This window comes from Plodia interpunctella, chromosome 18 (assembly GCF_027563975.2).
Source record: "Plodia interpunctella isolate USDA-ARS_2022_Savannah chromosome 18, ilPloInte3.2, whole genome shotgun sequence".
Taxonomy (NCBI): Eukaryota; Metazoa; Arthropoda; class Insecta; order Lepidoptera; family Pyralidae; genus Plodia; species Plodia interpunctella.
In genome coordinates this window covers 9284486-9297179 of record NC_071311.1, presented here as the reverse complement: position 1 = coordinate 9297179, position 12694 = coordinate 9284486, and the positions used below count along the sequence as shown (strand labels likewise).

The window sequence follows — 12694 nt, the reverse complement described above, 5'->3', positions numbered from 1 at the left end:
TTAAAGAAGCAATTAACACATAAATAAAAACAACAGACGAGTTTCAGTGACATCATAAATAAAACAGGCCAGGAAAAGTGAAGATGAATCTATTGGTGCAAATATTTATAGCAGTGGTAATGTTGATGGCTGGGGCGGATTCCTCATCAGATGTCATGAAAGAGTTCGCAATAAATTTTGGTAAAGCCTTAGACATGTGCATTGAAGAAGTGTTATACATGTTGCGTATTTATTAGAATTACTTAGATCATTAAAAAATCAAGTATGATATAATTAAATCATAAAAATAATAATTAAATCAATATAGTTGAAGATTCTATTACTAAATTACTATTCATGTACCAGCTTAATCTTCCGGATTCCGTAAATACGGATATCTACAACTTCTGGAAAGAGGACTATGAGGTCACTGATCGTCTGACAGGCTGTGCCATCAAGTGTCTGTCAGAAAAGCTGGAGATAGTGGATTCTGAGGGGGAGTTACATCACGGGAATACTGAGGAGTTTGCGATGAAACACGGAGCTGGTTAGAACTGATTTTCTCCTTTCAATATGATATTACCATGAAGCTAAATTCCGATAAAGGAAAGTAGTAATGGGCAACTTTTCAGTACAATTTTACAATATGTATGAAAGCTATTAAAATTGTGAGAGTATATTGATAGCTACGTTATCTCGTATCCATCTCGTATCATCGTATCCAGGTCTTTTAATTTAGTTTCAACAAAAAAATCTGGGTTCCTTTTTTCTCATTCTCTAACATTATTTTTCATTCTAATTAAATATCTCTTTTGCATAGATGACGAAATGGCCAAACAACTGGTAGATCTGATCGACGATTGCGACAACTTTGTTCCTGACAATGAAGACGTCTGCATCTTCGTGCTAGACATTGCCAACTGTTTCAAGAAGGGGATCCACAACCTCAATTGGACTCCGAACATGGATCTTGCAGTTGGGGAAGTTTTAGCTGACGTTTAAGAATACACCCGATGATACTACTCTAGCACTTTCTGTCAATTAACTTACAAATTTATACTTGTGTATATATTTGGTTTTACTTGTCGTCTGTATGTAAATTTGTGTCTGTAAATCTTAATTCCGCTGGTCTTACGTCGCCAACCGGCGCGCCGATTCAGTTTCTATGACAATGTATTATTTTGCACTCAGGATCGGCTACCTACGAGGAAATTCCGTAACGACGTCATAGGTTGAATGTAACAAGACCACCTTGATTAATAAATTTTATCAAGGTGGTCTTGTTAAATTCATCGAATAAACAATTTTAATAACATTAACCTATGTATCATTATACATACTTTATCTGAAGTTACATAATTCAATCTGAAATCGAAGTTTAACTGGACTGGTACCTAATGACCAATCTTCATAGTATGTCAGTCGCAATCAACAATCACACAATCATCTAAAAAGCCGAACGTACCATTAGGGAGTAATTAAAAATCATTACCAGTGGTATATAAACGTCGAGAAGTTATGTGGAGAGGTTTTTATCCGCGATCTTTGAAGATGTCGCGTGTTCTCTTTTTCTTTTTCGCAATGTTATTAGTCGGCGTGAGCAAGACGGACGCTTCGCAAGAAACTTTGAAGCATATCACATCAGGATTTCTTAGGACGTTGGACCAGTGCAAGCATGAGGTCTGAGGCATTCCTTAGTTTTTGTTGAATCTAATCTAATAATGTTAATGATTTTCAATTAGTTTGACAGATTCTACTGTGAACAAAATAAAATGTTTCTTGATGACTGCAAGCTACTTAAATATTTTCCTCATCGGAGTCTTATCCCGGCTCTTCTGCAGCCGTTGAGCTTCGGAGCCCAAGACCCGCGGTTTGTTTTCTTATGCTCATACGTTGCGTTCGTATGTTCATACCGTGTCTATATTTTCTTTACAAATTATAGTTTTTTTTTTATAAGGATCAAATTATGTTATAATTGATGACTGATTAAAGATAAATAACACAGACACAAAAATTATAGTCCCTAAAACTGAGCTCCGTTTTAAACTGAAAGGACAAACTTTTTTAACAATTACAACATTCGTATAGATACCTGCGATATCTTTGTGGTTTCCCTCAATTCCAGCTCCAACTGCCAGACCATATAGTGTCAGACCTTTACCACTATTGGAGGGAGGACTACTCTCTCCTCAACCGGGACACAGGCTGTGCCATCCTCTGCATGAGCAAGAAGCTGGACATGGTGGACTCTGAAGGGAAACTCCACCACGGGAATACCAGAGAGTTCGCTGAGAAGCACGGAGCTGGTGGGTTCGGAGGGACCTCTTCTGTAATCATCACTAGTACATATTATAAAACAAGGTCGCCCGCCTCGTCTATCTGTTTCTAAGCTTCTTTTTGAACCACTCAGTGGATTTTGATGCAGTATTCACTGTTGTTTAGACACTTTGGTTTATACAAAACAGATTTGGACCCCGAGAAACTGGGCCTAGGTCGCTAGTCTTTATTGGTATAACAGTACTTTCGCACAACACAATAATACATAACATAATGTTTTGTTTCGGTTTTGTGCTATTTTTTGCATATTATCTGTAATATGTAATATATATATTTTTAAAGAATCAGAAAGTTACTGCTAATATCAAAAGCGAGCGATCCTTCTAAATGGCATGCAATTAAAATGAAATCTTTAGAACGCTATGTTATGCGAAAGTTGTGCCTAAATACCATAAGGTCGGTTGAAAGGTTGATTGATTCCCACACTTGATGAAAAATCCACGATTTCAATTTGTTTTGGATATTAAATTTATTTTAGAGTCATCTTTTTATTTTAATATTTCAAATATATGAAAATTCATATTTGTGTGTTTTCAGTATTTGTGTGAATTTAGGAAATCTTTCACTATTTTACATTAGGATCCCTAATCGCGTTCAAATTTCAGCTTCCGACGTAGCCTCCAAACTAGTGTCTCTTCTACACGAATGCGAGAAGCAGTTCGAAAGTATTGAGGATGAGTGCATGAAGGTGCTGGAGATCGCCAAGTGCTTCAGAACAGACGTGAGGAAGCTGGACTGGGCGCCCAAGATGGATGTCATCATCTCCGAGGTTCTTACCGAGATTTGATACAACCCATTGTGATACACGATAGGAAAATGATGTAATTCAAACGGTTTTGAGATGGTTGTGAAATTAAATACTTAATTATAATAAATTGTCACTTTAATTTTAACTCCTTCAATGAAATCATCTTGCAACTATTACTATAGGATTTAACTATGTTTCTATACTACTTAAATATTATTTCCCTGATATCGGAAAGCTTAAACATGACGAGCATTTAATTTTTTGTTTAATTATTAGTCCACATTAAAAAAAGTGTTTTTTTTTAATGTCCGCAATTTCTTTTGGAGATTCTTCGGGTAACATAGTCTTGTTAGCCTGGTTTTCAAGCGATATTATCTCACGGGCATAACGTTGACAAAGTTGCTTACCATACTAAGTGGTCCTTACGGTCTCGTATCTGGTATCAGCATCAAACTGCAGGTGCTAACAAAGGCAGGAGGTTCAGGAGACACGGGCATATAAATCGAGACACAATGATAGTCGTTAATTTACACGTACTATCGGCCATCGGGCTCGATTAGAGCAAGTCAACCTGGACGAGTCCGCTCGCTTTTGATCTTTTTTCAGATTTTTCTGAAAATTAAACCGGGACGTAAAACGTCATGGAAAATGGGACGGCACGCGTTGCAGAAAGCGGGACAGAGAGTAGGAGCGGGAAATCCACGTAGTGGGAAACAGGACGGGACACATTGCAAAAAACATGATGGCACAATATGTAGGAAACGGTACGGGATATCTACTTTACATTACATAGCAGGAAGCGGGATTGGACAAGTTTGCGGGACGAGACATACAGCGGGAAACAGAAAATTGAACTAAAGATGAGAAAAAATACAAATTTGAATCATATATATTTACCAGTCTTACAGATTACGCGATAAAATTACTGAGATTGCCGCGGGCAAAAGCTAGTATATGATAATATTGTGAATCTTTTCATTACATTATTGTGGAGGTTTGATAATAATTATTATTACACATATACTAATGTTACCCATCTGCAAGGGCGATAAATAGCCGAATGTTTATAATTTAGTAAGTATCTACCTATAACGTGGGTATGGCTCCATGGTATTCCAAGTAGGTAAAAAAAAAGTGATTTATAGCTATATACACCATAACCGTGTTTGAAAATTTAGCACCAATTATAATGCACTCATCTGTCGTAGTCGGCGTTACTCGCCACTTGTCTCACCATCTACTCGCCCCATGTGACCCCAGTATTCAGACTACCTAGTCCAGACTGACGAAGCCCGATTGTCCTGTCTCCATAATGGTTAGTTCAGAGTTATGGCACAATTACTTGCTGATTTAGGGAATGGATTGGACCTTCTCCCTGGTTCTGAGGTGTGATAATCAAGTGTAGCCTGAGGAGATGGGAGATAGGCTGATTGATTCTGAGGCGGCCAAGTCTTCGTTAGCGTTTAGATTTTTCCTTGATAGTGATTGCCGAGCATTTCAGTGGTTCCGAGTTGTGACTAGTCTCACTGAATCACTGAATGTAAAAAAATTGACTTCAGGCTTGAATTTTATTGAGAATTTATAGAATTAATTATTATAAAAAAGAAAAACCAGAATTGTGGCTTTTTATTTACAGTTATTGGCACTAGAAAATCTCACAGCGTTACCAATTTTCATTCCAAGTGTATTGCGAGTATCTTGATGCTGACGATCATTGCGGTAAAATCCTGCATGAAGTCATTTGAGTAGATTCAAAAAAACATATATAAAGAGGAAAGTACACCTGCTGCTAATCGTACCGATATCAATAAAACTGTGTAGAATGACGACATGTACCAAAACAAAGGACACAGGTGTCGCTGCAGATTTAACTGTGTGTATCTCATTGGAAATGTGCACAGATTTCGGAGGGGGTGGAAAGGGGGCTTTTCTGCTTTGTTTTCATATAGATACTTTATTGGATGTCATGTTCCTATTTTAAGGGTTATTGTGAGTCTCTTTAAAGTTATTTACTGCTGAGTAAAGATCTTATTTTTGAACAGAACCCCCATAAATTCAAAAGTTGCTAGATATATGAAAAATATATTTTTTTATACGGCCGGGTACGTTTATAGTTAATATGCTCAAGATTCATAAAATAATGATGGTTACAACCATCACCTAGATTAATGAATATTTGGTGATATATTAAAACAATATTATGTATAACCTTCACTTTAATACACACAATCTTAAACTACAACATATTACAAATGTATTCTAAGGCGCAAGGTTTAGGGAGAAGTTAATTTACTATTTGGTTATTATATATCGGTTTCCGTTTCGCAAAGCCTAAGTTACATTTGATACAGTCCAGGGCTCATTCACCACATACGTAAACTTTTCATAGCGTGTTCTACCGTCAATCATTCAAGAGATTTTGAACTATGTCGTTTTTCAACTATAATAATTAATTAAACCAAAACACGCGTTGAGGACAAACATAATAAAAATGAGCCAATTTAACAAAACTTATATTTTTTTTTGAAGATCAATAACTTTTTAGTCTCCTCCAGACTATAATAAATTTCTGTTTGCAATAGTGTATTTTACACTTTCGTCGTTGAAACGTCAGCAACAATAAATAAAGAATGTTCGCGATAAGTTCTGTAAGTAAATATAGTTATGATACATTTCGTTAATAACAAATTCTCTCTTCCTTTCCTAAAACCGAACCCTGGCTCACTTCTCTCACTGCTTCGCATCCTCAGCCATGATCTCCTCCAACACCGTCTCCATGTCGGGCGCCCACTTCAGGCTATGGATCTTGGTCCTGAAGCACTTGGCGACCTCCAGCGTGCGCGCGCAGTAGTCGCCGTTGGATTCAAACTGTTTCTCGCAGTCGTGAATCATGGTCACCAGCTGCTTGGCCACCTCGTCATCTACGAAAGCAAGGGCTTATTTTTTCAATTGTGGTTTAAGATGTTGCTTCTTGTCATATATTTTATAGAAACTAAAAAAGAATCTACAATAGATGACGTCTTAAAATATTTCATTAATTCCCTGACGAAGATTAAAATAACCACGTCCAGGAAGCAGGAGCAGCAAATTAGTGTATAATATCCACCGTACATTAATATCACCATGTGAAACTATATTTGCTAGTTCTTGTAAACTAATTTATGATAATGATGATGAACTACCACTGCAACTACAACCTGCAACTGGATACCGCCGTGACACTCCAGGAAACTATAAGGATGATTTTACTTATTGAGACCCATATTTGTTAATTGACCTCTTTAGAGAAAAGGCTGCGATTAAGTTTGTTAGCGCCGCTTCTTGCGTTTTCGAAGTCGGCTGTAGACTTAGTTTTAAGTAAACATCAATATGCGATGTCAATATCAAAATAATTTGTCTTACCGGCACCATGTTGTTTGGCAAATTCATGAGCGTTAGCATGATGCATCTTATACTCATTGACCTGGACCAAGTCCAGCTTGGTGGCCATGCACATGATGACGCAGCCCAGCTCGCGGTTAAGGAGTTCGTACTCTTCCTTCCAGAAGTTCATCAGGTCTTGCATTATATTCTCGGACAAGTTCAGCTGGCGAAACACACGGAATAACAATAATGAGCACGCAAAATATATGAAATCACGGATCAAACTCTGCATACACTGTTGCCAATTCGCAACGCATATAAATTCCTTATTTAGTATTTCGTGAATCAGGATATTACCTAACAATAAAACTTACTTCACTTTTACATTGATCGATGACTTTTGAGAAGCTTGCCGTCATCTTGTGCATTACCTCTTTCGAGGAATGAACCCTCTGCATACACAAAAGCCCTAGCACACAAACCAACAGGCGCCATTTTGGAGTGACCGCCATTTTGTTCACGTTTGCCGTAAAAGTATCAGGCAGCAACATTTTATGCAAAATTTGCTCTTCGCAGGTTGCAATCAAACTTAATTAGTATATTTTAATGACGGGTTGTAAAGTCATGATTTGATGAATTAATTATAGTGGAAGGGTGTTAATTCCCTTGTTAATAAGAACTCAGAAGGACTTAGTAGTTAATTGTTAATTAATGGGGCATACATAGTGTTTATTCCTTATTAGGCACTGAATACAGTATTTTTAAATCTTGGAAGATTGAGTAAAAAAAATTTATGTCACTGTTTCACATTACTCATCGATAATGTGAAATAGTGACATAAATTAATATGATATAGCAGAAGTAATACATGTATCTTTATCACTAGTCACTTAGTTTACAAGAAAAGCATAAAACAAAGTCGAAGCTTTGTTTTAAATGAAGCAACGGAATTTGATGCAGTTTTCAGTTAATGAAACAATTTATTCATGGCCGGCGCAGGTCGCAGGTTAAATAATATCGGATACAATAACGTCACTAATTATTATAGTTAACAGTCGTCAAGATGTTCAAATCTATTCCTAGTTCTGTCCCATTTGACGCAAATCTGCAAACTTATCTAATATACGACTGATGTCTAAATATAAATTTATTACATACCTAGTCTATTAATCTGCGTAATTGTGTGTTCTCGACTTGGATGTGAGTTGAGCTCGGTGTTAGCACAAATGGCCGGGATGGGAGCCTGGGACTGGCCAGATTAGTCTTCATTACAGAGCTGCCATGCCTCGAGTTTGTCACTCCTCATGTCTATTAAGGGGTTAAGCTGCATTTGTGATTTACGTCATTTGGTTTAGATTATATAGGGAATACCCAATGCGTAAGAGAGAGGACTTGATTTAGAATTCTCATTGTCAACTCCTTAAGTCTAGCAGAGTGAGGCATTTTTAACAAATCTAATTAATGTATTTTCTTTGTTTTCAGGTAAGGTTCTGACACAAACATGAGAGACTTCCACTATTATTAGTATGTATCGTAAGTACGATTTATTTAATATCTCGTTATCAAATGCCATCGATATACAAAGACGAAGAAGAGAACTTAGATGAAGTTTCTTTTAAGCAAATATGTATACCTATATAACTTTACGTATTACTACTTACATACTTAATTTCAATAGGTTATATCATTTTACACCAACGTTTAAAAGTTTTAAATTTACCATTTATTGCATAAAAAAATGAAGCGCGTTATTTACAACTTTCAAACATGAATGAGTGAAATTAGGTACGTATTCGATCCAAAGCGAAAGGTTGACCCGAGGGACTGTCTATCTCTTGATTGTACTTTTGCGGCCAAAAACGACTTAACCAATTATGATGCCCCACTTAACTTAAAAATTCCAGTGACAGATCCTACGTAGCTTTTAAATTTCATAAAATTTTGCCCCAAGATGATTTGTAGATCTCACTCGCTTAGCTTGCTCGATTAACAAGAACATTTAAAAGGCGGACTTGAAGCCTGATGCTTTCTCTACCAGCCAACCAACAAATACACTAATCTTTGCTTATGTAATTATATATCAAAGAATTTACGCAGGGCCTAATTTCGGGCATTCGGAATGACCATCGTTAGTGTCCACCTGACGGGTCCCAGCTAATCCCGGTGGACTCAGCTGTGTGCAATGATCCTTATCTGATGCTGACTGATCGTGACCATTTGTATGGAGGAAGACTGCGGCGTAGAGCTGTTGTGGGTTAGATCTGGCCTGAAACTGTGACTTACCTAAACCTCGCGAGCACTAAACATTTTTACAAAATTGTGAATATTTCAAAAACGACTTAGCCGATTTTGATGCCCCACCAACTTAAAAAAATATTGACAGATCCTATATACTTTTTCAATTTCATCAAAATCGGACCAACGGTTCGAAAGTTATCGCGTTACAAACAAACATACATACATACGTACATACAAAAAATGTATTTTTGCCACAAGTAGAATTGTTGACCTCGCTCGTTCCAACAGCTCGGTCAACACACAGTGTGTGATGTCACAATATTTTTTTCTCGCAAATAGTGAGTGTCTTCTAAATGGGTGATTTCAGATAATTTTACCTAGATTATATTCAATTTACGTCTATCCAGATGACAAAATTAGAAACTATCTATATCGCTATAGACCATTACCTGTCTTGTTGTTGTCCTGGTAGAAGAAGGGCAAATTAAGAAGTGCTGGTTTGACAAACAAATTGGTTTGACAAAATGCCGAAGACCGTGCGAAGAGGACGAGAAAAAATTAGGAAAGTCTTTCAATGGCGAATGGCGAGCAATCGGATGAACATTCAGATGAAAGAGAGACCTACCTCTCAAACGCACCCAAGAAAGAGATGAAAATAATGTCTAAACATGTCAAACAGCCTGTCTACGACTTCTAAAGCAAACTCAGCTAAACGTCTTAAGACTATCTCCAAGTGTCCATCGCCGGATTCGCCGGGTCACCAAGGGTGCAAGTGTCCGGACATTAACCGGCTTACCCGGTCCGGCCCCGGGCAGATTTGAATCTATCCGGGGAGCATTATCTTTTATGTTTTGGCTTGTTTTGAGGATCCCTTGATAAATCTGGGGTTTGAATCGGCATTACTGTTGATAGTTTGTGTGTCTTTGGAATAACATAACTTAGAAATTATTTGCGAGTTGATTTATCAGTGTCATTATGGTTTTTTGATTGGCTTTTAATGAGTGTACATTTAAAGCTACACGTAGCCTTGGTAGCTAGCTCTGTCTACCCCGTAAAGATAAAGACGTGATTACTGTATCAGTAGGTATCCATATTTAAATTGTTAGTTATATATCAAGTAGGTACGTACCTACGTACATGATTCATACATACATACTCTTACCGTTATGACACGGGTGCAAACATTCATTGAACTTGTTACTGTTATGTTACTACGCCTGACTCAACATAATAGCAAAATATATTTAATACAACATTGCTACCTATCAATGTTCGCTTTAAAAATGTTTCGAATAAACTTTCTTACACTTACATTATTACTCAAAATGTAATTCATAACTGTTAGACTCACGGCCGGTGCGGTTGTCGACCATAAATCCCGAGTTACCGATAACGAGTGATTTATCGATACTTCTAGCTTAATTACCGAGCAACTACAAGTTTTGAATTGGTAACAATCATGAGTTATGGCGTCTACAATTTTCGCCATTTTATAAAGCAACATAAAACTTTGACTTCTATGCTCAATTCAACTGACAATAGACTTTAATGGTTTATAAAAAATAATAAAATAGTTAATAGTTAGGTACGTAAGCAATTTTCTAATAAACATATGCTTACTTACTTAATGTCAACTTGATAATTTTAGGCGAAATTACAATACTTATCTACGTATGGTAGGATGATATTTTAGGAGTTTGCTATGTTACTAGGTACTAAGATACCTACTTGGTGAAGGGTACGTCAAACATAGGTTGACTTTTATACAGTATAATTTGGAAGACCGGTAACCGATACGACCATTTGCGGCAATTTTCACAGACATTTAAAACGAACACTGAAAAATTGGAAACGTTAAATCGACAGCTCAATTTCGCACGTGGCGGTCCAATATAAATCAGCGCAAATGTTGATAATGGCTGGCCGATAGCCAGTGTAGCACAGTGTACAACCTCCCAACTCATTGCAATATGGCCACTATCTACTGGACTTAGAGGTTACAAAACTTACGTGAGTCGACCGTACACACGTTAATAGCGCACTTAAATTTGTTGCATCTGATAATGCGATAAAATGCAGTGAAAAATGACCTTTTTAAATTGGTGGCTGCGGTCGCCTGATTTATTTAATAGCTATTTTTAACAGAAAATAAAAATTAAGCTTGCTGATGCAAATATACTTTTCACGATAACTCTGTTTTAATTTGTAAACGAATGCCAAGTTAAGCAAAAAATATTAAATTCTTAATAATAATTTTAAGTACTACTTTATTTTGTTTATTGATGCAGATATATCATATTATTATATTTAGTTCTAATTACAATTACACAAATTCCCATCTTAACGCGCGTCACGTGAAAGCTAGGCACTAAGCCCACATATCTCGAGAATTCCGTTTAAATCCCGTTTACCATTTAAACTCCACTTAACAACTATTCACGCTAAACAGTTAGCATGCAGTTCATATAACTTGCAAATTTCGCCATTGCCATTGTGCTGTCCCGATTCGATCGTAATTATTCCGAGTCGGAATCGAACCTACGCCCTTTCGTGTCGACTGCGCCGTGTTCCACCTGCTAAGTCGCGGAAATTGCACCTACATTCTAACTTATTTAATTTATGAAGCCCGTTTTCTTTAGTGCGATTTCCACACACAATTAAGATTGCCAATAGGATTTTAAATGTATTTTCTTCTCTGTCTAATTAATATAAGTAGGTATTTAGTTCTACTGAATACTAGACTGATAACTTTCGATATCCAAGCTGTCTTTAGTACCTAAACATTCTCAATTGTATGTACGCTTCTGGTTAATACAAGGAAAAACAAGAAAGCATCGTTGTGAAAACTTCTAAACTAAGTACTAACGCCATCTATTACAGAGGAACAGTAATTATATATTTCAAACTTGTTTCTTGCTGGCTATACATTATTGGCGAACTCGGGCAGACGCCGAGGCGAATATACGTACATTGCGTTGGAAAAACTAGCAATGTACCTTCAAACCGCCTAGTACGGCGAACTGTTTGCCGATAGTGTGCTTTTAGCCGGTATTACATCCTTTTTTCTGTCATCATAAAGTCCCGAACACACGGAATTCCTGTGCACTCTTGCTGCACAGTTTTATGGAATTATACATATAAGCATGCACACGTGCGCTAAAATTCCATACTATTTTTCTGTGCACGTGCTGGATACGCGATTGGTGTGCAAGGGCTTTTTTATGATTTTATCTCAGACTGAATTCGCAGCAATTGTGATATGCTTCAATTTCGATGAAATGGAAGAAAAGAAAACTACTTACCCTGTTTTTTCCCTCTAACCATCTGCACGTTTATACTTCTACATAATATGTAATTTATTTGTTTGTAGTGTGAGTTCGAAGCCCAAGTGTCAATAAAATATGAAATACTAACCTTTTAATTTCCGGAATAGGATTTCCCTCGGGGCGCACATTCTACGAAGTTGTTTTATCTGTGGTTCTGTATCTGACCATTCCTTGTTATTTTCGCTTCGATTTAGGAATAAACTCGTGCTCTAAAGCTTGTTTAAAAATGGAAAATGTTTATCCATCTTTTTGAGCGTCGGCCTCTGCCAGGGCCAGGCGGGAGCGGCATAGCCAGACATATTATCCCTACGTAATTCGCCGTCTATGCAAGACGTGTTGTCGCAATATTGTAATGAACAACCAAAATACATTACAGTAATAACTAAGTAGGTATTGTACTTAGTATATGAACATACATACGTGTTCAAATATTCATAAATATAATATAATATTGTTTACAAGTAGGTAAGTAACGATGATGACGTAACATGATGATAAAAGGTATAAAATTGTAGCACTTGAAATTAAACTGAAGTTATAATTTATTCTTGGAGTTATAACCCAAGGAGCTATGGTGATTTTCGTATTACAAAGAACTTGACTTGGCATATTTTTTACTTTTATTTTTATCATACAAATTACAAATTGGAGTAGGGTGCTTTGCTTAATTATCTGTAATAAATTATATGTTTAAGATGCGCCT

At 36.7% G+C, this 12694-nt stretch overlaps 3 protein-coding genes across 11 annotated transcripts in view; 2 read left to right on the top strand and 1 right to left on the bottom strand.

The window, feature by feature from the left end:
* Positions 1-12694, top strand: part of LOC128677587 (protein prickle-like) — a 293975-nt gene that overhangs the window by 103626 nt on the left and 177655 nt on the right. The window lies entirely within an intron of this gene.
* On the top strand, positions 45-3191 carry LOC128677595 (general odorant-binding protein 1). 2 transcript variants are annotated; one of them, XR_008405546.1, is made up of 4 exons: positions 45-209; positions 346-526; positions 800-1659; positions 2105-2247. XR_008405546.1 is itself a non-coding variant. In XM_053758567.1 (3 exons), exons 1-3 carry the CDS (start codon positions 1498-1500, stop codon positions 3101-3103), a joined length of 525 nt encoding a protein of 174 aa, XP_053614542.1. In that variant the 5' UTR covers positions 981-1497; the 3' UTR covers positions 3104-3191. The 2 variants fall into 2 exon arrangements, 1 of the variants encoding a protein (XP_053614542.1); XM_053758567.1 differs by lacking the exons at positions 45-209; positions 346-526 and adding an exon at positions 2922-3191 and having other exon boundaries at positions 981-1659; positions 2105-2285.
* On the bottom strand, positions 5263-6951 carry LOC128677596 (general odorant-binding protein 1). Its single transcript, XM_053758569.1, has 3 exons — positions 6802-6951; positions 6467-6650; positions 5263-5985 (listed from the first exon to the last, which is right to left on the bottom strand). The coding sequence occupies exons 1-3, from the start codon at positions 6937-6939 to the stop codon at positions 5795-5797; spliced, it is 513 nt and encodes a 170-aa protein (XP_053614544.1). The 5' UTR covers positions 6940-6951; the 3' UTR covers positions 5263-5794.

Excerpts from the sequence above, each read along its gene's own strand:
- LOC128677595 (XM_053758567.1), top strand. The coding sequence starts at position 1,498 with ATGTGGAGAGGTTTTTATCCGCGATCTTTGAAGATGTCGCGTGTTCTC. Across the intron at positions 1,660-2,104 it reads TGGACCAGTGCAAGCATGAG|CTCCAACTGCCAGACCATAT; the intron begins GTCTGAGGCATT and ends CCTCAATTCCAG. Across the intron at positions 2,286-2,921 it reads CGCTGAGAAGCACGGAGCTG|CTTCCGACGTAGCCTCCAAA; the intron begins GTGGGTTCGGAG and ends TTCAAATTTCAG.
- LOC128677596 (XM_053758569.1), bottom strand. The coding sequence starts at position 6,939 with ATGGCGGTCACTCCAAAATGGCGCCTGTTGGTTTGTGTGCTAGGGCTT. Across the intron at positions 6,651-6,801 it reads TCGATCAATGTAAAAGTGAA|CTGAACTTGTCCGAGAATAT; the intron begins GTAAGTTTTATT and ends GTGTTTCGCCAG. Across the intron at positions 5,986-6,466 it reads TGCCAAACAACATGGTGCCG|ATGACGAGGTGGCCAAGCAG; the intron begins GTAAGACAAATT and ends TTGCTTTCGTAG.